Source organism: Syngnathoides biaculeatus, chromosome 15 (assembly GCF_019802595.1).
Source record: "Syngnathoides biaculeatus isolate LvHL_M chromosome 15, ASM1980259v1, whole genome shotgun sequence".
Classification (NCBI taxonomy): Eukaryota; Metazoa; Chordata; class Actinopteri; order Syngnathiformes; family Syngnathidae; genus Syngnathoides; species Syngnathoides biaculeatus.
In genome coordinates this window covers 10,210,416-10,233,463 of record NC_084654.1, presented here as the reverse complement: position 1 = coordinate 10,233,463, position 23,048 = coordinate 10,210,416, and the positions used below count along the sequence as shown (strand labels likewise).

At 39.9% G+C, this 23,048-nt stretch overlaps 1 protein-coding gene across 9 annotated transcripts in view; it reads left to right on the top strand.

The window, feature by feature from the left end:
- The window catches only part of ralgapa2 (Ral GTPase activating protein catalytic subunit alpha 2), a 178,078-nt gene that overhangs the window by 73,669 nt on the left and 81,361 nt on the right, over positions 1 to 23,048 (top strand). For all 9 annotated transcript variants that reach the window (XM_061843204.1, XM_061843199.1, XM_061843200.1 and 6 more), the window contains 4 exons: positions 10,962 to 11,072; positions 11,432 to 11,500; positions 13,268 to 13,405; positions 19,661 to 19,838. In XM_061843204.1, the coding sequence (XP_061699188.1) occupies positions 10,962 to 11,072; positions 11,432 to 11,500; positions 13,268 to 13,405; positions 19,661 to 19,838 (496 nt within the window). The remainder of the gene's footprint in view (positions 1 to 10,961; positions 11,073 to 11,431; positions 11,501 to 13,267; positions 13,406 to 19,660; positions 19,839 to 23,048) is intronic.

The window sequence follows — 23,048 nt, the reverse complement described above, 5'->3', positions numbered from 1 at the left end:
ATGGCTGCAACACATTCCAAAAATGCTGGGACAGGGGCATGATTACCACTGTGTTACCTCACCTTTCCTTTTAACAGCATTCAATAAGCGTTTGGGAAATGACAACCCTTATTGCTTAGTCGGTAGAATTTTTTCCCGTTGTTGCTTGATGTACAACTTCAGTTGCTCGACAGTATGGGGTCGTAGCATTTCGGTACAAATGCAAATATCGTTGCACTCTTAATATTGAGGTATTGAGCAATAATTCATCTATGACAGAAATGTTATGTATTGCATGGACAGAATAAATCAGTTGATTGCTGTGTCTGTACATGAATAGTGTAGTGCTGTACATTTTACATTGTGAATTGCTTTGGTCCAGCTCATTGATTAACATTTACAGAAATCATATTAATTGTTCAAAAATTGATCAGTCCGCTAATTTCACTTGTGAGTATTTTTGTAACAGTCCACTATTTCCTTTGGCTGAAGAGATCCGTAAAACCAGTTGAGGCTTTTTTCTTTCTTTACGGTGAGGGACTTGTGTGGTGGTGAAATTTTGAGACTGCTCTCTGTCTCTGTAGATGTGTGCCAATTTAAGCGGCTACATCTCCCAGCTTCCTGCTCGCGCAATCCCCCCTTCCATCTCTAATGGAGCAGTAATCACTCCCCTGTACAACTTGACACACAGACTCTGCCAGCCCCAAAATAGAGGTTCCAGGCTGGGAAAGAGTGTGTTGTAAGGGGGAGGGGGTGGAAGAGTGGCGCTGACAGTCCCTTTTCTAAAAGCAGGTGCTGAACTCTCAGGGCCTCTTTTTGTGTTTGGCCATTTCTGCACTCATTGCATTGTCTACCCTTGTTACATGTTGAGAGGCATTCAGCTGGAAGAAATGGAAAATACTATTTCTGAACAAAGAATTTCAAATCACTGAAGAAATTCACATTTGTGTTGAAATGGTCGCTGGTCAATTCTTGTTTGATAAATATGGAGAAAATGAAGCTTGGGTAAAAGTGGAAATAAACTTATGCTAATTATCTAGGAAAATGTGATCTTGTACAGAGCCCAGTTAGTCTTGGTCATGATATTATTTTTAAATGACTCATATCCTCTGTCACTGTCTATATTTACTGAACATGTTAAAAAAAAAATAAATAAATAAATAAAAGACCTGCTTGCATGCACTTCCAAAATGCAAAGTGAAAACTACACAAGTCAATGTCCAGCAGTGACATGGTGGTAAACTATTATACAGTAATATTCAAAATACAGTGCCTTGTGAAAGTATTCGGCCCCCTTGAACTTTTCAACTTTTCACAATATATCAGGCTTCAAACATAAAGATATAAAATATTCCTTTTTTTGTCAAGAATCAACAAGTGGAACACAATCGTGAAGTGGAACGAAATTTATTCGATATTTTAAACTTTTTTTTAACAAATAAAAACCTGAAAAGTGGGGTGTGCAATATTATTCGGCCCCCTTGCATTAATAATTTGTAACGCCACTTTTTGCTTCTATTACATTTACAAGTCGCTTAGGGTATCTCTCTATCAGTTTTGCACATCGAGAAACTGAAATTCTTGACCATTTTTCTTGGAAAACAGCTTGAGCTCAGTGAGGTTGAATGGAGAGCATTTGTGAACAGCAGTCTTCAGCTCTGCCCACAGGTTCTCCATTGGATTCAGGTCTGGACTTTGACTTGGGCATTCTAACATATGGATAAGTTTATTTGTGAATCATTCCATTGTAGATTTGGCTTTATGTTTTAGATCATTGTCCTGTTGGAAGATTAATCTCCGTCCCAGTCTCAGGTCTTTTGCAGACTCCAACAGGTTTTCTTCCAGAATGGTCCTATATTTGGCTCCACTTATCTCCCCTGTCCCTGCTGAAGAAAAGCAGGCCCAAACCATGAGGCTGCCACCAGAATGTTTGACAGTGGGGATGGTGTGTTCAGGGTGATGAGCTGTGTTGCTTTTACACCAAATATATCGTTTTGCATTGTGGCATAAAGTTCAATTTTGGTTTCATCTGACCAGAGCACCTTCTTCCACACGTTTGGTGTGTCTCCCAGAAGCTTGTGGCAAACTTTAAATGAGACTTTTATGGATATCTTTGAGAAATGGCTTTCTTCTTGACGCTCTTCCATAAAGGCCAAATTTGTGCAGTGTACGACTGATTGTTGTCCTATGGACAGACTCTCCCACCTCAGCTGTAGCTCTCTGCAGTTCATCCAGAGTGATCATGGGCACCTTGGCTGCATCTCTGATCAGTCTTTTCCTCGTTTGAGGTGAAAGTTTAGAGGGACGGCGGGGTCTTGGTACATTTGCAGTATTCTGATACTCCTTCCATTTCAATATGATGTCTTGCACAGTACTGCTTGAGATGTTTAACGCTTGGGAAATCTTTTTGTATCCAAATCCAGCTTTAAACCTCTCCACAACAGTATCTCGGACTTGCCTGGTGTGTTCCTTGGTCTTCATGATTCTCTCTGCTCTCCAAACAGAACCCTGAGACTATCACAGAGCAGGTGTGTTTATACGGAGACTTGATTACATACAGGTGAATTCTATTTACCGTCATCAGTCAACATTGGATCATTCAGAGATCCTCACTGAACTTCTGGAGTGACTTTGCTACACTGAAAGTAAAGGGGCCGAATAATATTGCACATCCCACTTTTCAGATTTTTATTTGTTAAAGTATAAAATAGCCAATAAATTTCTTTCCACTTCACAATTGTCTCCCACTTGTTGTTGATTCTTGACAAAAAATGAAAATTTTACATCTTTATGTTTGAAGACTGAAATGTGGCAAAAGTTCAAGGGGTCGAATGCTTTCACAAGGCACTGTAATAGCAGTCCAATGTGACTAACCAGATAAACCTACGTTTTCAGTATATATTTTTTTGCTCTGTCAAACAAGTTACCAGTAAGTGAAGTAGATCCTCAGAAAACCAACAAGACCCACCATTCATGCTATTCACACTCTTGAGGTTGTGAAATTGGGCATTTTGTTGAAAGGGGTGTGTTGAAAAAAAAAAATAGCAGTCTGTCATTGACTTTACAAACCCAAAACTATTTTGTACAAACTTTTGATTTGTAGGATTTACCAATCCTTTAAATCACAAAACTAGTATTTAGTTGTATGACCACTGTTTTTTATAACTGCTTCACATCTGTGTGGCATGGAGTCAACCAACTTGTGGCACCTTTCAGATGTTATTCCACTCCTGAGATTCTTTAATGACATTCCACAATTCATTTACATTTTCTTGGTTTTGCATTAGAAACAGCATTTTTGATGTCACCCCACAAGTTGGATTAAGGTCTGGGAATTGAGCTGGCCACTCCATGGCATTAACTTTGTTGGTTTGGAACCAAGACTTTGCATGTTTATTAGTGTGTTTGGGGTCACTATCTTTTTGAAACACCCATTTCAAGGGCATGACCTCTTCAGCATAAGGTAACATGACCTCTTCAAGTATTTTGACATGCAAACCACGTTCCCTGGTATGTGATAAGACCAACTTCATAGTTGGAGAAACATGCCCATATCATGATGCTTGCACAACTATGCTTCACTGTCTTCACTGTGTAATGTGATTTGAATTCCGAGTTTGTGGGTCATCTCACAAACTGTCTGCCGCCCCTACACCCAAAAAGAACAAACATTCAAACTGTTTTTTTCTCTCTGCCAATTTAGTCATTAAATTCTTGATCAGCGAACGACTATTTTCTGCCTTGTGCCGTTGTTGGGACACACCCTTACATCCTGCTGGTCCAATCAGTATTAGTAATATTTTCTGTAGAGTATCGCACTACTAATCACTTTAAATTACTCACTTTGTACAATTGTCATTGCACTTGTCTATCACGGGAACCGCAAACGAGTAATTGCACTTTGTACAAGCTTAACGTGTGGGGCGTTGACTCACGCTCATGTCTACTTTACAGGGGATTCTTGTAAATAGATCAGCTTCACACTGACTTCTCCTCACTCTCACAGTACTTAGGTAACTCCAGACTGTCTTTGGGGTCTTGGGGCTGATAGTTTATTGGCTGAGCTTTTGCCATGTAGGTTATTCCGCGACCCTGTTCGATAGTTTCCTTTGGTCGTCTGCCACGTTTCTCTGGTTTTGGTCTTCATTTTAAGGCACTAGAGATCATTTTAGCTGAACAGCCGGTATTTTTTTTTTTGCACCTCTTTACAAGGTTTGCCCCCTCCAATCAAATTTTTAATCATAGTACGTTGTTCTTCTGAACAATGTGTTGAATGACGCATTTTCCTCAGCCTTTAAAGGAGAAATCCGTGTTCAAGAGTTGCTGGCTTCATCCTTAAATACGGGCCACCTGATTCACAGCTGTTTTTCACAAAATTGATTACCTCACTGATTGAATGCCACACCGGTATTTTTTTTTTTTTTTTACCTCACCCCTTTCAACAAATTGTCCAATTGCACAGCCTTAAGAGTGTGTATATCATAAATGCTGGGTCTTGTTGGTTTTCTGAGGATCTACTGCACCTACTAGTAACTTGTTTGACATGTAGCAATGTAAAAATACTGAAAATGTGAATTAATCTGGTTAGTCTCATTGGACTGCTCTTATTTTTAACACTACTGTACATCATGATTTTCGGTTCATCCCATCTAGGGCTTTCAAAGGACGACACAGTTTTTTCATCAGATGTCCTTCTTTCGGTTTTACAGGGCACTTTTATTCTAAATTCTACAATATGTGTACCACATACAGAAGATTGGAATTATGGTACTCACGGGCCTACACTGCTACAAACACACACAAAAAAAGTACAAATAATAAATTTCAGTATAAAGACATTACATTAAACTAGTGTATGTACAATATGAAATGTATAAATTTAAATGTGCAAATCTCAAAGATTAGAAGAGATGTTTACAACAATTAATGTCAAAGTACCAAGGTGCATGAAGACATTTAAAAATTAGAAGGCAGTGTGGGGATTTGTGCATGCGTGTGTGCATGTACATGGAGGTTCAGAGTTCAGGTGCGGAGAGGACAAGAAGTAGAGGGGTAGACCGGGCAGAGAGTTCAGCCTGCTGATACTCTGTCTTTAAGTCGGCTGGTCTTGGCCAGCAGAATCCACAGTCTCCTGCCTGATGGCAGCAGACTGAAGAGACGATGAGATGGATTTGTGATATCCCCTGCTATGTGGAGAGCTTTGTGGGAGAGGCGGGTGCTGTAAATGTCTTGCACGGAAGCAAGAGAGGTTCCAATGATCTTCTCAGCTGCCCTCACTATGCGAAAGAGAGTCTTGCGGCAGGATGTGGTGCAGACTCCGTACCACACAGTGATGCAGGTGGTAAGGACGCTCTCTATGGTTCCTCTGTAGAACGACCACATGATGGGTGTCATGGCTCTGGCTCTTCTCAGCTTCCGGAGGAAGTAGAGACGATGGTGAGCTTTCTTGGCTAATGATGAGATGTTGCTGGTCCAGGAGAGTTCCTCATTGCACATTTTCAAGCATAGGCCCAGGATTGTTGAGATAAGAAGAATCACAGGGCTTTCAGTAATTAAAGTTAAAACTGTCAGTAATTACAATCAGTATATTCATGGATGCACCATATCAGGGTGTGTGTGGTGTGTGTGTGTGTGGTGTGTGTATATATATATATATATATTATATATATATATATATCTATATATATATATAAGTAAGTTCTTTTCGGCTTGTCCCTTTCGTGTCGCCACAGCGTGTCATCTCAGATGAACGCACAATTGTTTGGCACAATTTTTACGTGTCTATATATATATATATATATATATATATAATATATGTGTATATATATATATCCTATATATATATATATATATATATCTGTGTGTCTATCTGATATATGTGTATATATATATATATATGTATCTCTGTGTATATATATATGTATATATGTGTGTATATATATGTATATATGTGTGTATATATATATGTATATATGTGTGTATATATATATCTGTTCTCTCTATTGTTATTATATATCTATATATCTGTATATATGTGTATATATGTATATATATATGTATATATGTGTATATATGTTATATATTAGTCTATATGTGTATATATCTGTGTCTATATATGTATATATTGTATATATGGTGTATATATGGTGTATATATTTGTCTATATATGTGTATATATGTGTATATATATGTATTATATGTCTATATGTGTATATCTATGTCTATCTCTGTGTCTCTCTGTGTCTATCTGTGTCTATATCTGTCTCTATATGTGTATATCTCTGTGTATCTATGTATCTATATCTCTCTTGTGTCTATATCTGTGTCTCTCTCTGTGTCTCTCCTGTATATCTCTCTATCTATATGTGTCTATATATGTCTCCTCATCTCTCTGTGTGTCTCTATATGTCTATCTCTCTCTCTATGTGTGTATGTCTCTATCTGTATATATATATCTCTCTGTGTGTATGTTCTCTATGTATATCTATCTATGTTGGTTATATGCTACTGATATATATATCTCTATATTCTGTGTGGTGTATATCTCTCTATATCTATCTCTCTCTCTCGTGTGTGTGTGTATCTATATCTATATCTATCTCTATCTCTCTGTGTGTTATCTATATCTCTGTGTGTCTATCTCTCTGTGTGTCTATCGCTATATGTGTCTTATCTCTGTCTATCTTGTGTCTCTCTATCTGTTCTCTCTGTTGTCTATCTCTATATATATCTGTGTGTATCTCTCTATCTGTGTCTATATCTATGTATATTGTGTGTATCTATTCTATATCATCTCTCTCTGTGTGTCTCTCTCTCTCTCTCTATCTGTTGTCGCTCTCTATATCTCTCTGGTGTCTCTATATCTATCTCCTGTGTGTCTCTCTCTCTCTCTCTCTGTGTGTATCTCTCTCTATCTCTGTGTGTCTCTATCTCTCTCTATGTGTGTCTCTCTATCTCTCTCTCTGTGTGTCCTCTCTCTCTGTGTGTCTATGTCTCCTCCTGTGTCTGTCTCTCCTGTGTCCTCTCTGTGATCTCTCTCTGTGTCTCTCTCTGTGTCTCTCTTCTGTCTCTCCTGTGTATCTCTGTGTCTCTCTATGTGTCTCTCTCTCTGTCTCTCTGTGTCTATCTCTCTATGTCTCTCTGTGTCTCTCTCTCTCTGTCTATCTGTTCTCTCTCTATGTCTATCTCTCTCTCTCTCTCTGTTATCTTCTCTATATCTTGTCTGTCTCTCTGTATCTCCTCTCCTATCTCTCTTATCTCTATATCTGTGTGTGTGTATCTTCTCTCTATTATGTGTGTCTCTCTGTCTATCTGTGTCTGTCTCTATGTCTCTCTGTGTCTCTCTCTCTGTCTCTCTGTGTCTCTCTCTCTGTTCTCTCTGTGTCTTCTCTCTGTCTATCTGTGTCTCTGTCTCTCTCTCTCTGTGTCTGTCTCTATCTATGTGTCTCTCTGTCTCTCTGTCTATATGTGTCTCTCTGTATTAGTGTGTATATGTATATATGTATCTATATATATGTATGTATATATGTATGTATATATATCTATATGTATGTATATATGTATGTATATATATATATGTATATATATGTATGTATATATATATATCTGTTGTATATATATATGTATTCTTCTTCTTTTCCTTTCGGCTTGTCCCGTAGGGGTCGCCACAGCGTGTCATCTTTTGCCATCTTAGCCTATCTCCTGCATCTTCCTCTCTAACCCAACTGCCCTCATGTCTTCCCTCACACCACATCCATAAACCTTCTCTTTGGTCTTCCTCTCGTTCTTTTGCCTGGGAGCTCCATCCTCAGCATCCTTCTACCAATATACTCACTCTCTCGCCTCTGAACATGTCCAAACCATCGAAGTCTGCTCTCTCGAATCTTGTCTCCAAAACATCCAGCTTTGGCTGTCCTCTAATGAGCTCATTTCTAATCCTATCCAACCTGGTCACTCCGAGCGAGAACCTCAACATCTTCATTTCTGCCACCTCCAGTTCAGATTCCTGTTGTTTCTTCAGTGCCACTGTCTCTAATCCGTACATCATGGCCGGCCTCACCACTGTTTTGTAAACTTTGCCCTTCATCCTAGCAGACACTCTTCTGTCACATAACACACCAGACACCTTTCGCCAGCTGTTCCAACCTGCTTGGACCCGTTTCTTCACTTCCTGACCACACTCTCCATTGCTCTGTATTGTTGACCCCAAGTATTTGAAGTCGTCGACCCTCGCTATCTCTTCTCCCTGTAGCCTCACTCTTCCCCCTCCACTTTTCTCATTCACGCACATATATTCTGTTTTACTTCGGCTAATCTTCATTCCTCTCCTTTCCAGTGCATGTCTCCATCTTTCCAATTGTTCCTCTGCATGCTCCCTGCTTTCACTGCATATGACAATATCATCTGCGAACATCATGGTCCAAGGGGATTCCAGTCTAACCTCATCTGTCAGCCTATCCATTACCACTGCAAACAGGAAGGGGCTCAGAGCTGATCCCTGATGCAGTCCCACCTCCACCTTAAATTCCTCTGTCACACCTAAGGCACACCTCACCATTGTTCTGCTGCCATCATACATGTCCTGTACTATTTTAACATACTTCTCTGCCACCAGACTTACGCATGCAGTACCACAGTTCCTCTCTTGGTACTCTGTCATAGGCTTTCTCTAGATCCACAAAGACGCAATGTAGCTCCTTCTGACCTTCTCTGTACTTTTCCACGAGCATCCTCAAGGCAAATAATGCATCTGTGGTACTCTTTCTAGGCATGAAACCATACTGTTGCTCGCAGATACTTACTTCTGTCCTGAGTCTAGCCTCCACTACTCTTTCCCATAACTTCATTGTGTGGCTCATCAACTTTATTCCTCTATAGTTCCCACAGCTCTGAACATCCCCTTTGTTCTTAAAAATGGGAACTAGAACACTTTTCCTCCATTCTTCAGGCATCTTTTCGCCCGCTAGTATTCTGTTGAATAAGTTGGTCAAAAACTCCACAGCCATCTCTCCAAATTGCTTCCATACCTCTACCGGTATGTCATCAGGACCAACTGCCTTTCCAGTTTTCATCCTTTGTAGTGCCTTTCTGACTTCCCCCTTAGTAATCATTTCCACTTCCTGGTCCTTCACTCTTGCCTCTTCAACTCTTCCTTCTCTCTCATTTTCTTCATTCATCAACTTCTCAAAGTATTCTTTCCATCTATTTAGTACACTACCGCGCACCAGTCAACACATTTCCATCTCTATCCTTAATCACCCTGACCTGCTGCACATCCTTCCCATCTCTATCCCTCTGTCTGGCCAACCTGTAGAGATCCTTTTCTCCTTCTTTCGTGTCCAACCTGGTGTACATGTCTTCATATGCCTCTTGTTTAGCCTTTGCCACCTCTACCTTTGCCCTACGTCGCATCTCGATGTACTCCTTTCGCCTCTCCTCAGTCCTCTCAGTATCCCACTTCTTCTTCGCTAATCTCTTTCCTTGTATGACTCCCTGTATTTTGGGGTTCCACCACCAAGTCTCCTTCTCCCCTTTCCTACCAGATGACACACCAAGTACTCTCCTGCCTGTCTCTCTGATCACCTTGGCTGTCGTCGTCCAGTCTTCCGGGAGCTTCGGTTGTCCATCGAGAGCCTGTCTCACCTCTTTCCGGAAGGCTGCACAACATTCTTCCTTTTTCAGCTTCCACCACATGGTTCTCTGCTCTACCTTTGTCTTCTTAATCTTCCTACCCACCACCAGAATCATCCTACATACTACCATCCTATGCTGTCGAGCTACACTCTCCCCTACCACTACTTTACAGTCAGTAACCTCCTTCAGATTACATCGTCTGCACAAAATATAATCTACCTGCGTGGTTCTACCTCCGCTCTTGTAGGTCACTATATGTTCCTCCCTCTTCTGGAAATAAGTGTTCACTACAGCCATCTCCATCCTTTTTGCAAAGTCCACCACCATCTGCCCTTCAAAGTTCCTTTCCTGGATGCCGTACTTACCCATCACTTCTTCATCGCCCCTGTTTCCTTTACCAATATGTCCATTACAATCTGCACCAATCACAACTCTCTCGCTGTCTGGATGCTCAGAACTACTTCATCTAGTTCCTTCCAGAATTTCTCTTTCAACTCTAGGTCACATCCTACCTGTGGTGCATAGCCGCTAACTACATTATACATAACACCCTCAATTTCAAATTTTAGTCTCATCACTCGATCTGATACTCTTTTCACCTCCAAGACATTCTTAGCCAGCTCTTCCTTTAAAATAACCCCTACTCCATTTCTCTTCCCATCTACTCCGTGGTAGAATAATTTAAACCCTGCACCCAAACTTCTAGCCTTACTACCTTTCCACCTGCTCTCTTGGATGCACAGAATATCAACCTTTCTCCTAATCATCATGTCAACCAACTCCTGTGCTTTTCCTGTCATAGTCCCAACATTCAAAGTCCCTACACTCAGTTGTAGGCTCTGTGCATTCCTCTTTTTCTTCTGACGCTGGATCCGGTTTCCTCCTCTTCTTTGTCTTCGACCCACAGTAGCTGAATTTCCACCGACGCCCTGCAGGTTAGCAGTGCCGGGGGCGGGCGTTGTTAACCCGGGCCACGACCGATCCGGTATGGGATTCTTTAGATGAACGCTCATATTTGTTTGGCACAGTTTTTACGCCGGATGCCCTTCCTGACGCAACCCTCTGCATTTATCCGGGCTTGGGACCGGCCTACAGATTGCACTGGTTTGTGCCCCCATAGGGCTGCATTATATATATATATGTATATATATATATATATATATATATATATATATATATATATATGGTGAAAAAAATCCTGAATACATTTTGCTCGATTCACACGGTGGGGAAAAAAATGACAGCAATAGAACATGTTAATTGCTATAATTCACAATAATGACCCTTGACCATAGAACAAAAAACATTTTTCTTACCTTTACTTATAACTGTTGTTCATTATTTTGCAGTTCGGAAACAAAGCTGTGGCTCAGGTAGCCTGTGACGTGTTTCAGCTGCTCATCTCTCACTGGGAGCCTCTCCAAAATGTGGAGCCAACTCTACCGAAGAAAATCATTGAGGTAATATTCAGTTGATGATGGTGCAGTGGTTGACTTGAATGAATTCTATGCACGCAATATGAATTCAGTTACTTGTCAGTGATGGTCTGAATTTGAGTGTGAGTGGTGTTTTGTTTTCTTTTTTTGTTTATTATTGTATGTTGCGTCTGTGCCCCGTGATTGACTTGTGACTCTAATACAGCGTATGGTCATCTTGAATCGACTCCAGTTCCCTGTAACCCTGAGCAGGATAAGTGGGACTGAAAATAGATGGATATGGAAAGTGTGCCATTTGAGGCACATTTCAATGTCTTATGAATACTGTTTTTTTTCTCCTGCCTAATGAGTCTTTTTCTTCTCCATTATTTGTCCCATTGCAGATATTTGTGGCCACAATAGCCTTTTTGTTGCCGAGTGCTGAGCACTCAACAGTGGAAGCTGACAAAAAGGTACATGTTGGAAAGGAAATTGCTGAGATCTGAAAGAACTTGAGCTACTGTATTACATTAGAATGGTGAATTTATGGAGAAATGTTTTCACTCATGGGATTTGTTCTCTTCCACATATCCAATTCCAGCGAAGTTGGGCCGTTGTGTTAAACAAATAAAAACAGAATACAATGATTTGTGAATCATGTTCAACCTGTATTTAATTGAAATGACTATGAAACAAGATATTTAATGGTAAATCTGATAAACTTAATTCTTTTTAGCAAATAATCATTAACGTATAATTTTATGGTTCCAACACGTTCCAAAAAAGCTGGGACAGGGTCATGTTTACCACTGTTTTGCATCACATTTTCTTTTCACACCATTAATAATTGTTTGGGAACTGAGGACAGTAATTGTTGAAGCTTCATAGGTGGATTTCTTCCCCATTCTTTCTTGATTTACAACTTGATCTGTTCAACAGTTTATGCTTCATAATGCGCCATACATTTTCAATGTGAAACAGGTCTGGACTGCAGGCAGGCCATTCTAGAACCCGTATTTTTTTTACTACAAAGCCACGCTATTGTAACATATTGTATTGTAAGCATTGTCTTGCTGAAATAAGCATGGGCAACGATGAAAAAGACATTGCTTGGATGGCATCATGGGTTTCTCCAAAACCTTTATGTACTTTTCAGCATTAATGGTACTTTCATCAATGTGTAAGTTAATGGCACTAGCACAGCCCCATACCATCACAGATGTTGGCTTTTGAACTTTGCGTCCCTAACAGTCCTGATGTTTCTTTTCCTCTTTGGACTGGAGGAAATGATGTCCAATTTTACAACAGAACAATTCTCCACTTTGCATCAGTCCATCTTAGATGAGCTCAAGCACAGAGAAGCCAGTGGCGTTTCTGGGTAGTGCTGATAAATGGATTTTGCTTTTGATAGTCGAGATGTTAAGTCACACTTATGGATGTAGCACCAAACTGACATTGGTTTTCTGAAGTGTTCCTGAGCCTAAGTGGTGATATCCTTTACATACTGATGTCTGTTTTTTTTTTTTTTTGTTTTTTTTTTGATGCAGTGGCACTTGACTGATCAAAGGTCATTGGCATTTAATGTTGGTTTTCAGCCTTGCCGCTTACATACATTGATTTCTCCAGACTGTCAGAAAATGTTGATAATAATATGGATTGTAGATGACGAAATCCCTAAAATACTTGCAATGGTATGTTGAGGAACATTGTCTTGAAACTGTTCGACTACTTTCTCACACACTCAGAGAGGTGAACCTCGGCCCATCTTTGCTTGTGAATGACTGAGAAATTCAGGGAAGCTCAATCATGGCATCCACCTGTTCTAAATTAGCCTGTTTATCTGTAGGATGTTCCAAACAGGTGTTTGATGAGCATTCCTCAACTTTCTCAGTCTTTTTCGCCACCTTTACCAGTTTTTTGGGAACATTTTGCAGCCATAAAATACTAAATTAACAATTATTTGCTAAAAACATTAAAGTTTATCAATTTGACCATTAACTTTCATGTCTTTTTATCGTATTCCATTAAATATAGTTTAAACGGGGTTTTCAACTCAATGTATTCTGTTTTTATTTGTTTAACACAACGCCCCAACTTCATTGGAACTGGGTTTCTATTTTGTTGTTTTCCCCTGTTGTTTCATTCCTTCCTTCCATAAACCCATTTTGTTTTATGTTGTTTGTTAGTGTATTTTTTTTGTCAATGTTAATATTTGTAAAATATATTCCTAACGTCCTCAGTTGGTGGTGTCCTTACTGCTGTGTCTATTGGACTGGTGCATGGCTGTTCCCTTGAGTCTGTTGTTGGAAACTATTACCTCATCTTTGCCAGGGGACAACACATCCTGCAAGGCCCCGCTACTGGATTACATCTACAGGGTGGGTAGTGTCATTGTCACTTTAGTGGCAGGACAACATTTTGCAATTTGGGATTTTTCAGTTTTCTGAGATTTACAGTGAAGAAAATAAGTATTTGAACACCCTGCTATATTGCAGGTTCTCCCACTTAATCATGGAGGGGTCTGAAATTTTCATCGTAGGTGCATGTCCACTGTGAGAGAGATATTCTAAAAAGAAAAATCCAGAAATCACAATGTATGATTTTTTTTTTGTAACGATTTATTTGTGTGATACAGCAGCAAATAAGTATTTGAACACCTGAGAAAACCAATGTTAATATTTGGTACAGTAGCCTTTGTTTGCAATTACAGAGGTCAAATGTTTCCTGTAGTTGTTAATCAGGTTTGCACACCCTGCAGAAGGGATTTTGGCCCATTCCTCCACACAGATCTTCTCTAGATCAGACAGGTTTCTGGGCTGTCGCTGAGAAACATGGTGCTTCAGCTCCCTCCAAAGATTTTCGATTGGGTTTAGGTATGGAGACTGGCTAGGCCTTCATATGCTTCTTACGGAGCCACTCCTTGGTTTTCCTGGCTGTGCGCTTCAGGCAGGTGTCATGTTGAAATACCCAGCCACGACCCATCTGCAATACTCTGACTGAGGGAAAGAGGTTGTTCCCCAAAATCTCACAATACATGGCCGCGGTCATCCTCTCCTTAATACAGTGCAGTTGTCCTGTCCCATGTGCAGAAAAACACCTCCAAAGCATGATGCTACCACCCCATGCTTCACAGTAGGGATGATATTCTTGGGATGGAACTAATCATTCATCTTCCTCCAAACACGGTTAGTGGAAGTATGACCTAAAAGTTCCATTTTGGTCTCATCTGACCATAAAACCTTATCCCGTGACTCCTCTGTATCATCCAAATGGTCATTGGCAAACTTAAGACGGGCCTTGACATTTACTGGTTTAAGCAGGGGAACCTTCCGTGCCATCCATGATTTCAAACCATGACGTCTTAGTGTATTACCAATCGTCACCTTGGAAACGGTGGTCCCAGCTCTCTTCAGGTCATTGACCAAGTCCTGTCGTGTAGTCCTGGGCTGATTCCTCACCTTTCTAAGAATCATTGAAACCACATGAGCCGATATCTTGCATGGTGCTCCACTCCGAATGAGTTTAACCATCATGTTTTGCTACTTCCATTTTCTAATGATTGCTGCTCCAACAGTGGACCTTTTTTCACCAAGCTGCTTGCAATTTATCCGTAGCCCTTTCCAATCATGTGGAGTTGTACAATTTTATCTCTGGTGTCTTTGGACAGCTTTTTGGTCTTGGCCATGTTACAAGTTTGAGTCTTACTGGTTGTACGGGGTGGACAGGTGTCTTTATGCAGCTAGCGACCTCACACAGGTGCATCTAATTCAGGATAATATATGAAGTGGAGGTGGACTTTTAAAGGTTGACTAATAGGTCTTTGAGGGTTAGAATTCTAACTGATAGATAGGTGTTCAAATACTTATTTGCAGCTGTATCACACATATAAATTGTTGAAAAAATTACATATTGTCTTTTCCGCATTTTTCTTTTTAGATTATCTCTCTCACAGTGAACATGCACCTACGATGATAATTTCAGACCCCTCCATGATTTCTAAGTGGGAGAACTTGCAATATAGCAGGGTGTTCAAATACTTATTTTCTTCACTGTATGTACCTATTTAAAATGAGCCAACCGATCCAGCTCTGACCACTCAGACCTTCACCTCTCTACCGAGGCTGAGCATTCTTAGTAAACACCACTCACTATGACGTCTTCTCTATGCCTCATTTAACATTATAGTGGCACAACATTACGGAGGCACTTAGCATACCTGAAGTACCGTCGTGTTTTTTTTTTTTATCCTGACCCAAATGTATAAATATTCACTATGGTTCTCCTACTGATGATTTTAACATTTGTATTATTTCTTTCATTCATTTCTTGCATTCATCCCTTGAGCCTTCATTTTTTTGCTCTGACCCTGAGGAGCTTCAGGCCTAAATGAATGACATATTATTCATTGCCTCCTGTCTGGGCAGATGTGGTCAATGGCAGATCTTTGTAAGGATGTCAGCCCTGATAAGAAATGGTCCAATTATTCAAACAGAACCCTTTGTCCATTTGATAAGCTTAGACCATAAATGGTCGTCCTGCTGATTTTAATGGAATATGTCTTAATATGTGAGCAACTCCAGCTGCTATAAAAGCTAAGACAGTTGACATGATTGGCTGTCTATCAGAACACAAACAACAAGGCCCGTCTGGGTTTCATTGAAAATAATCTGTCAAGAAAGGTTTGACAATGTTATTGCAGTATCTGGTCTGAAATCTGTATATTTCCATGGACATAAGTGTGGCTAGATATCCACATAGATATATAAGACCCTCCGTTTATTCTATTGTAGCTTTAATTACATTTCCTTTCCCTTTTCAAATCAAGCAGCAAAATATCAACACAATACACATCAAGGGCTACAACTAATAGTTATTTTAGAAATGATGTGATCTGTTGCTTTTTTCCAATCAATAATTCAATAAAAGAACATTTGGTTTCCATCCCTCTTTTCAAAAAGGACATTATTTTGAAATGACAGTACAGAAAATGCAAAAGAAATTGACTATAATTCATTCACGTGACAGAAAATGGGCAAAAACTTATATTTTTATCATCCTCGGGTGCAATTTCTAGATTCTTGAAGGTGGCATGTTCATCTGTTCCGTTATACACAAGTATAAAAATCATGGAAATGTCCAGCCATTACACCTCTCAGGAAGGAGACAGGCTATATGTCCAAGAGATGAACAGAGCTCGAGGTGGCAGAAATGAATATGTTGAGGTTCTCTCTTGGTGTGAGCGGGTTGGATAGGATTAGAAATGACCTCATGAGAGAGACAACCAAAGTTAGATGGAGACAAAGTTTGAAAGACCAGACTTTGATGGTTTGGACATGTCCAGAGGTGACAGAGTGAGTATATTGGTAGAAGGGTGCTGAGGATGGAGCTGCCAGGCAAAAGAGCGAGAGGAAGACCAAAGAGAAGGTTGATGGATGCTGTGAGGGAAGACATGAGGGAAATGGGTGTTAAAGAGGAAGATGCAGGAGATAGGTGCACATGGAAAAAGATGACACACAGTGGCAACCCCTATCGGGACAAGCTGAAAGGTAAAGAAGAAGAAATCCTTTTGGTCATCTTGGAAAGGTTTCGTTTGATTTGAATTCAGACATTGAGACAAAAAATGAAATGTGTGTTTTTGCACTGTGTATTTATACTTCTAGCTTCAACTGTATTTCTACAACATACATATGAATGTGGACATGATAAGGTTTTGTGACATTTTGAGGGGCTGCTTCCAGGATATAATTCAAAACAATGTCCTTCCAAATTGTTGTGCAGTTTATATAGGCCAATCTTAACTACAGTATCCTTATTTGCCAGTTACCCTCCGATAACTGTTGCTATGCTAAGTGTTGTCACTTAGTTTTCAAGCACAGTCATGGGTTGCCCCCCTCCCTTTCTGTCTCTCCACTTCTCCATAGAGGGAAGCTCTTTGGGGGCTTTGGTGTAGCAGCTGTTTAGTTCAGGTCTTTTCACCATCAAGCTGCCCATCCCTCCCCCATGTCCTGTCTGGTCTGCATGGGAGATTCATCCACATACTGTCTACATTGCCACACACAATACTGTTTCAGATGACAGGCCAGCCAACCTTCTCTCTACGTCTCTCTACCAAGTGCAAGCGCATGTGTGCACTGAAAGGGATTAGCCTTTACATGGCTTTACCCTGAGTTGCTCTACTGTGACCAACCGGGCCTCTCATTTACCTATATTAGACATATGATCTAACCCCCTTACGTCCAATGGCATCATATAAATTACAGGTATTCGGAGGATAGTTGACATAGGCTCCAGCATTCCCGCGACCCTTGTGAGGATAAGCGGCTCAGAAAATGGATGAATCGATGAAGGATGCATGTTTGTGGTGGGAGTTAAACACACCCCAAAAAAGTCTTAATTAGATCAAACAGTGTAAACCTGTCCTATGGCTGTAATTGACTGCCCCGTTGTGCCTTATCTGGCGCTGCCAAGGGATACTCTGCCATCTGTTATGTAGATCGATACATTCTCACAATGCAGGAGAGGTGAATTGAAAGCAATAAAAACACTCTTTTTGCTCCTCATATTCCATCACCATGGTGTAAATGGATATGTTGTATTTCTCTTCCAGGAGATTATGTTTTCATTGTGGGTTGATACATTTGTATATCTGAAAATAACTGAGTTATTTTGATACTTTATCAATTTTTTAGTATAGTTTATAGTTTGAGTTGTATTCTTTCAATAATAGTTCCATTAAATTTTCGTGACAAACGTCACGTCATGAAGAAATGAAAAATATGTATCTGTCATAGTATACAGTTTGATGAGATTTGATATATGTATACTTTACACCAGATTAAATTGAATGTAGAAACATTTAACATGTTCCAATGTTATGACAGTCAATTCATGGGACTAATTTACCGTGCATTACAGTATGTTGAATATTATTATGCTTTCCCAGAAATGATTAAAATGGTTGAAATGAGGAGACCCCACATACTACAGAGAAGTCTTGTTAACAACCATGTCACACTTGAATGATTTAAAAAAATCATTCCATATACAAAAGAAGGCTTCTACATGAGAAATCAAGCGTTTCTTCCTGCTGAGCAACGTTGGGGGTGTGTCCGCTGAATGTACTAAAACCACGCCTTCCCACCCCCCGCTGTCAATCGAATACCACACATCTTTTGTATCACGAAAATATGGGAGTTTAAAGCCTTCAGTGGCTGGAATATATCCCACATGGTAGTCACAGGTCTTTCAACAGTCAATCAAAATACATCTGAGCTTTATTTCACACAGAGATGCAGCCAGCTATTGAGGCACTGGCATGCCACACCAATACATTTATATATAGGTATATATCAATGAATTATCATATGAATTATTCATAACTAGAAACGCTTTTACATGTCCAAATCTGACATATTTTGTTCTCTTCAAATGAGATTTCCGCATTGACCACTACAGAGGCTATTCGGAAAAATTAATCATCCTACAATATTACTAAGAAGAGGAAAAGAAATTGAGGATTATTATGCCTTTCATTGCTCCTTCGTTTATATGCTCCTGCATTTGGACTCGAGGAAGGAAATCCCTGATAATATTGGTATTCTAAGTCTGAACTTGGTTTTTTTCCTCAATGTTTTCTCAAAATTTTCTGACGGGCTATTCCCCATATAATGCTGGCATTTGTTATTCCCATTGTTGCCACCCATTCAGTCCACACGAATAGCCAGCTGGAGCTGTCACCTGACAATCTCAAAAACATAAGGAAAAACATTCATGTTTTATTTTAAAATGAGTAAAACAAAAACGGGACTTTTGCCTTTACTGTGCAAACTAAACATGCAACTCAGTATGACAGAAACGATGGTAACCGGACTAACTTTGGATTCCTCACAGCCCTGGCTGATGAAATGAACAAAGTAATTTGAGCTATTCTTATATTACAAAACTACAATTCCATATCATGACAGGGTGATCATACAGAATTTTAAGTAAAGCATTTCTGCTACAAATAATAACTTTCCTAGTAATTTTTACAATGATTTACTGTATTCCACGGGACTCACTGAAAACCATTTTCACTCCCAAATTACACAATGTCCCTGAACAGACTTTATGTTCTCATGCAGCTGCAACATGGCTGTCATGAATGGTGGCAGTAGCCGCACCAAATCGGTTTCCAAATGAAGGGTCTATCTGCTGACATTTGAAGGCTTATATAAAGTGTGTGCAGACGGTTTTGTCCTAGAAGTTACAAAGCAACCCTGGCACTCTTGCCTGGAAATTATCTTTCTTCCGAGAACATTCCTTTGATGCTAGAATAAGCGCATTCTCAATGACGTTCATCAGGCAGAAATGAACGAAGTTCTGTTCCCATTTGCGTAAAATATGATCAACTTCATGAACTTTCAGTCATTGAACTCATTCAGCTACTACACTGAAGCTGTCTGAATCTTCTCGTTCCACTTCATGTGACCCTGAATAATGTCATCCTTAAACAGCCCTGTAGGATTGTCACTGCACACTGTCTTTGCCAGACTATCGCATTTAATGAGGAAGTTTCTTTGCACTTCAGTGATACAATTTTGCTCTCAAAGCACCTCTCACTGACTGCTATCCTCTTTCTTTGTTTTCCATAGGTGCTGCACTCTTGTGTGTCAGGCTCCAACCTCTACACCCAACAGAGCCATTACCTCCTCAGCCTGGCAGATTTGCCAACTGATTACAATCTTATGTTGGGACAGGTGAAGAGTTTTGAGCCACCATCCTCCCAGACGACCACTACTGACTTCCGCAGCTTGCTCACCGTAGCAGAAGGTAAAGGGGCATGGGATTAACAACAAATTTACGATTGTCACTCTAACATCCGACATACACTGGACGGCCCCTATTCATGGGAGATACAGTATGAACCAAGTCATGCCATGATTAGCATATTTCCACAAACAATTGACACCCTCCTATGAGATAACTTGTGACAAAGTGATAGTTATAGTTGCCTAGTTATAGTTTAGACCAGTGGTCCCCAACCACCAGGCCGGTCCGTGGATTAATTGGAACCGGGCCGCCAAAGTTATAGTTACTTAGTTCTGTTGTGTTCATTATCTTGAGTCTCAAAAATCTATTATTTTGAAAAGTAACTGGATTCTCTGGGTTACATCTCGGTCACTTGAGGGCCAAATTTTCCCCCACAAGGTAGAAAAAACCCGTCTTTAGAAAATTTATTTTCGATAGGGAAAAGGCCCAGTGAAGAGATCGACGAAGAGCCTACAACTTCCAAGAAAAAGATTAAAGAAAAAGTTATTAACCACATCAAAACACCCCTTAACTCGCACCTTGTTGAAGAGCTTTGTAAAGAGATGGACGTGGACGCTTCTCTTATACACGGAAATAAGATGGTTATCTAGTGGGAAATTGCTCACAAGAATGTTTAAATTACGAGAAGCGCTGCAAATATTTCTCTCAGTAAAGTCGCCACCACTGGCAGCACATTTCAGTGACTAAGAATGGGTCACTAAACTGGCTTACATGAGCGACATATTCAGCCTCCTCAATGGAAAATGACAATGGTCTTTAAGTTGACAGATAAAGTAGGTGGATTTAAAGCCAAACTGAATTTGTGGGGACAGCGCTTGAACAGAGGCATATTTTACATGTTTCAAACAGCGGCGATTTTGTGTGAGAGTGAGCCTTCATTCTACCAACTGGTGCACGATCACCTGTCTTTGCTGTTAAAAGAGTTCAAGCGCTACTTCCCAACCAAAAAGGACCCACAAACTCCCAAGGGGTGGATCCACGACCCATTTATCAACAAACAAGGTGAATCCAGCAACAAGAAATTCAACTGATGGAGCTCGACGGTGTCTTTAAAAGTATTTTCGAGACAACAACTCAGCCAATGTTGTGGATAAATATCATGGCAGAACATGAGATCACCACCAAAGCAATGAAAACCCTGTTGCCACTTTCAACAATATTGCGAACCGGGGTTTTCTGGAGTGAGAGCAAACAAAACAAAACTATGTAATAGACTGGACATAAGCAACACACTTCGGGTGTCATTGTCTCCCATTACCCCCAGGTAGGACCATTTCGCTGCAGAGAAACAAGCTCAGGGCTCCTATTGAGTTAGCATTACGGTGAGTTAAAATTTTCATGGACTTTAAATTCATTTTCGTGGCCTATCTGTATTTTATTTTGAAGGCTTGTTCAAACGTTACTCTAGTGACCAGTTAAGAGAGTCCTCGGGCTGTGGAGATGGTCCAAACTGACAATTTTTTTTCAGCTGTTGAAAAAGAATAATTATTGGACTGTTAAAAGTTCCTCTTGGAGTCGCCACAGCGTGTCATCTCAGATGAACTCACATATATGGTTGCCACAATTTTTACGCCGGATGCCCTTCCTGACGCAACCCTTCTCAGGGAGTGGAGGCCCCAGTGGGATACAAACCCATAAGCCCTGGTTTACCAAACCAGTGCTCTAACCACTGAGCTACAGGACCTCTCCATTTTATTGGACTGTTGAATAATTAAAAAAAAGTTGAGCTATTGTGTAGGTATATTTTGATAAAAGAGAAAGAAATGTAGAATGGCTGGTTCTTGTTCTTTATTTTTCCATGTGTATTTTTTGTTTATTTTATTTATTTCATTATTATATTCTATTATTAGTATTATCATGTTTATTCTATTCGATATTCAATACAAATGCTTTTCAATACTAAGAAACTACGTAATGCCCAACGCCCCCCTGCCCCCACAGCCCCACCCCGCTTCCGGTCCTTGGACAAAATCGTCAAGCATTGACCAGTCCGTAGTGATAAAAAGGTTGGGGACCACTGGTTTAGACTATAAATGTACCACAAACCATATTCCCAAATCATTTTAGTAGCATTTTCTACTCTTACAAATATCTTTAAACATTGTTTATAATGTATAACTCATCAAAATGTACAGTACACGAAACAATTTATGGCACTTCACATATCTATTCCAAGTCGAGCAGAGTTGCTGCCTCCCGTTCTGCTCTTCCATACTTAGTCGCATGTTACAAAATAAGAACATCCAAACCTAAATTCCTTCAACTGGTACACCCACCCTAGTGCTACTTAGCTGTTGAGATTTTTACCAGTGCCAGATGGTACAAGCGTTAACAGCAGTTGGTGAGCAGATCTATATATTTTATAGATTATGGATAAATACTGATGAAAGAACATGGATTTACCAAAGGTAAATTGCTGTTTATTTTGTTTTGTTTTTGTAATCTTGCTGAAGATTTTAGCGTTGTGTTCAATCAGGCTGTGTCGTCTGCAGTACATCACACCGGGGCCAACAGTACTGTAACACACTTCGTTACATTGTGTCATGTGTGTTATTTTCGTATGTTAATATTGGAGGGGTCATAGCGAACTTTGTCAAGTTTTGCTGTGCTGAGCGCTGTTTTTCGGAGGGTCTTTGAACGTATCGGTTCTGCTGCCATGAGTGGGAGCTGTTTACTATCAGAGAAGAGACACTTGCATTTGCTAACAAACTTGGAGTTGTTTGTTTTTATTTGTAACTTCTTTGGTGACTTTGAATATGACTCACATTAGCCATGTTCATTTCTTGACGAATTAATTCAATACAATCTGATTTACATCTCGTTATGTATCATTGTAAGATGTTACAATACTACTGTATGTTCACTTACAATTTGACTACGGGAAATTTTGACAACTCACTTCAGAACTGTACTCCCAAAGTACACAGATATTTAAAGTAAACAGTATTTTGAAATGGAAATTGGCATGGTTTCCTCCTGCTTTAGTCAGTGATGAAAGTCCTCCAGATTTTCCCGGAATTCCGGATTTTTACATTTTTATGAAAATTGCTCTGGAAAATTAAGGAAAATTTGCCATAAAATTACCCCGGACCCCCCTTGCGCTCGCATTTGTATTTTCAGGAATTTTCATGGAAGTCCACTTTCATCTCTATTTAGTGTTCTGAAAAACAAACTCTTCGTAAAAGTAAATTGCCCAACAGTGATTCAACT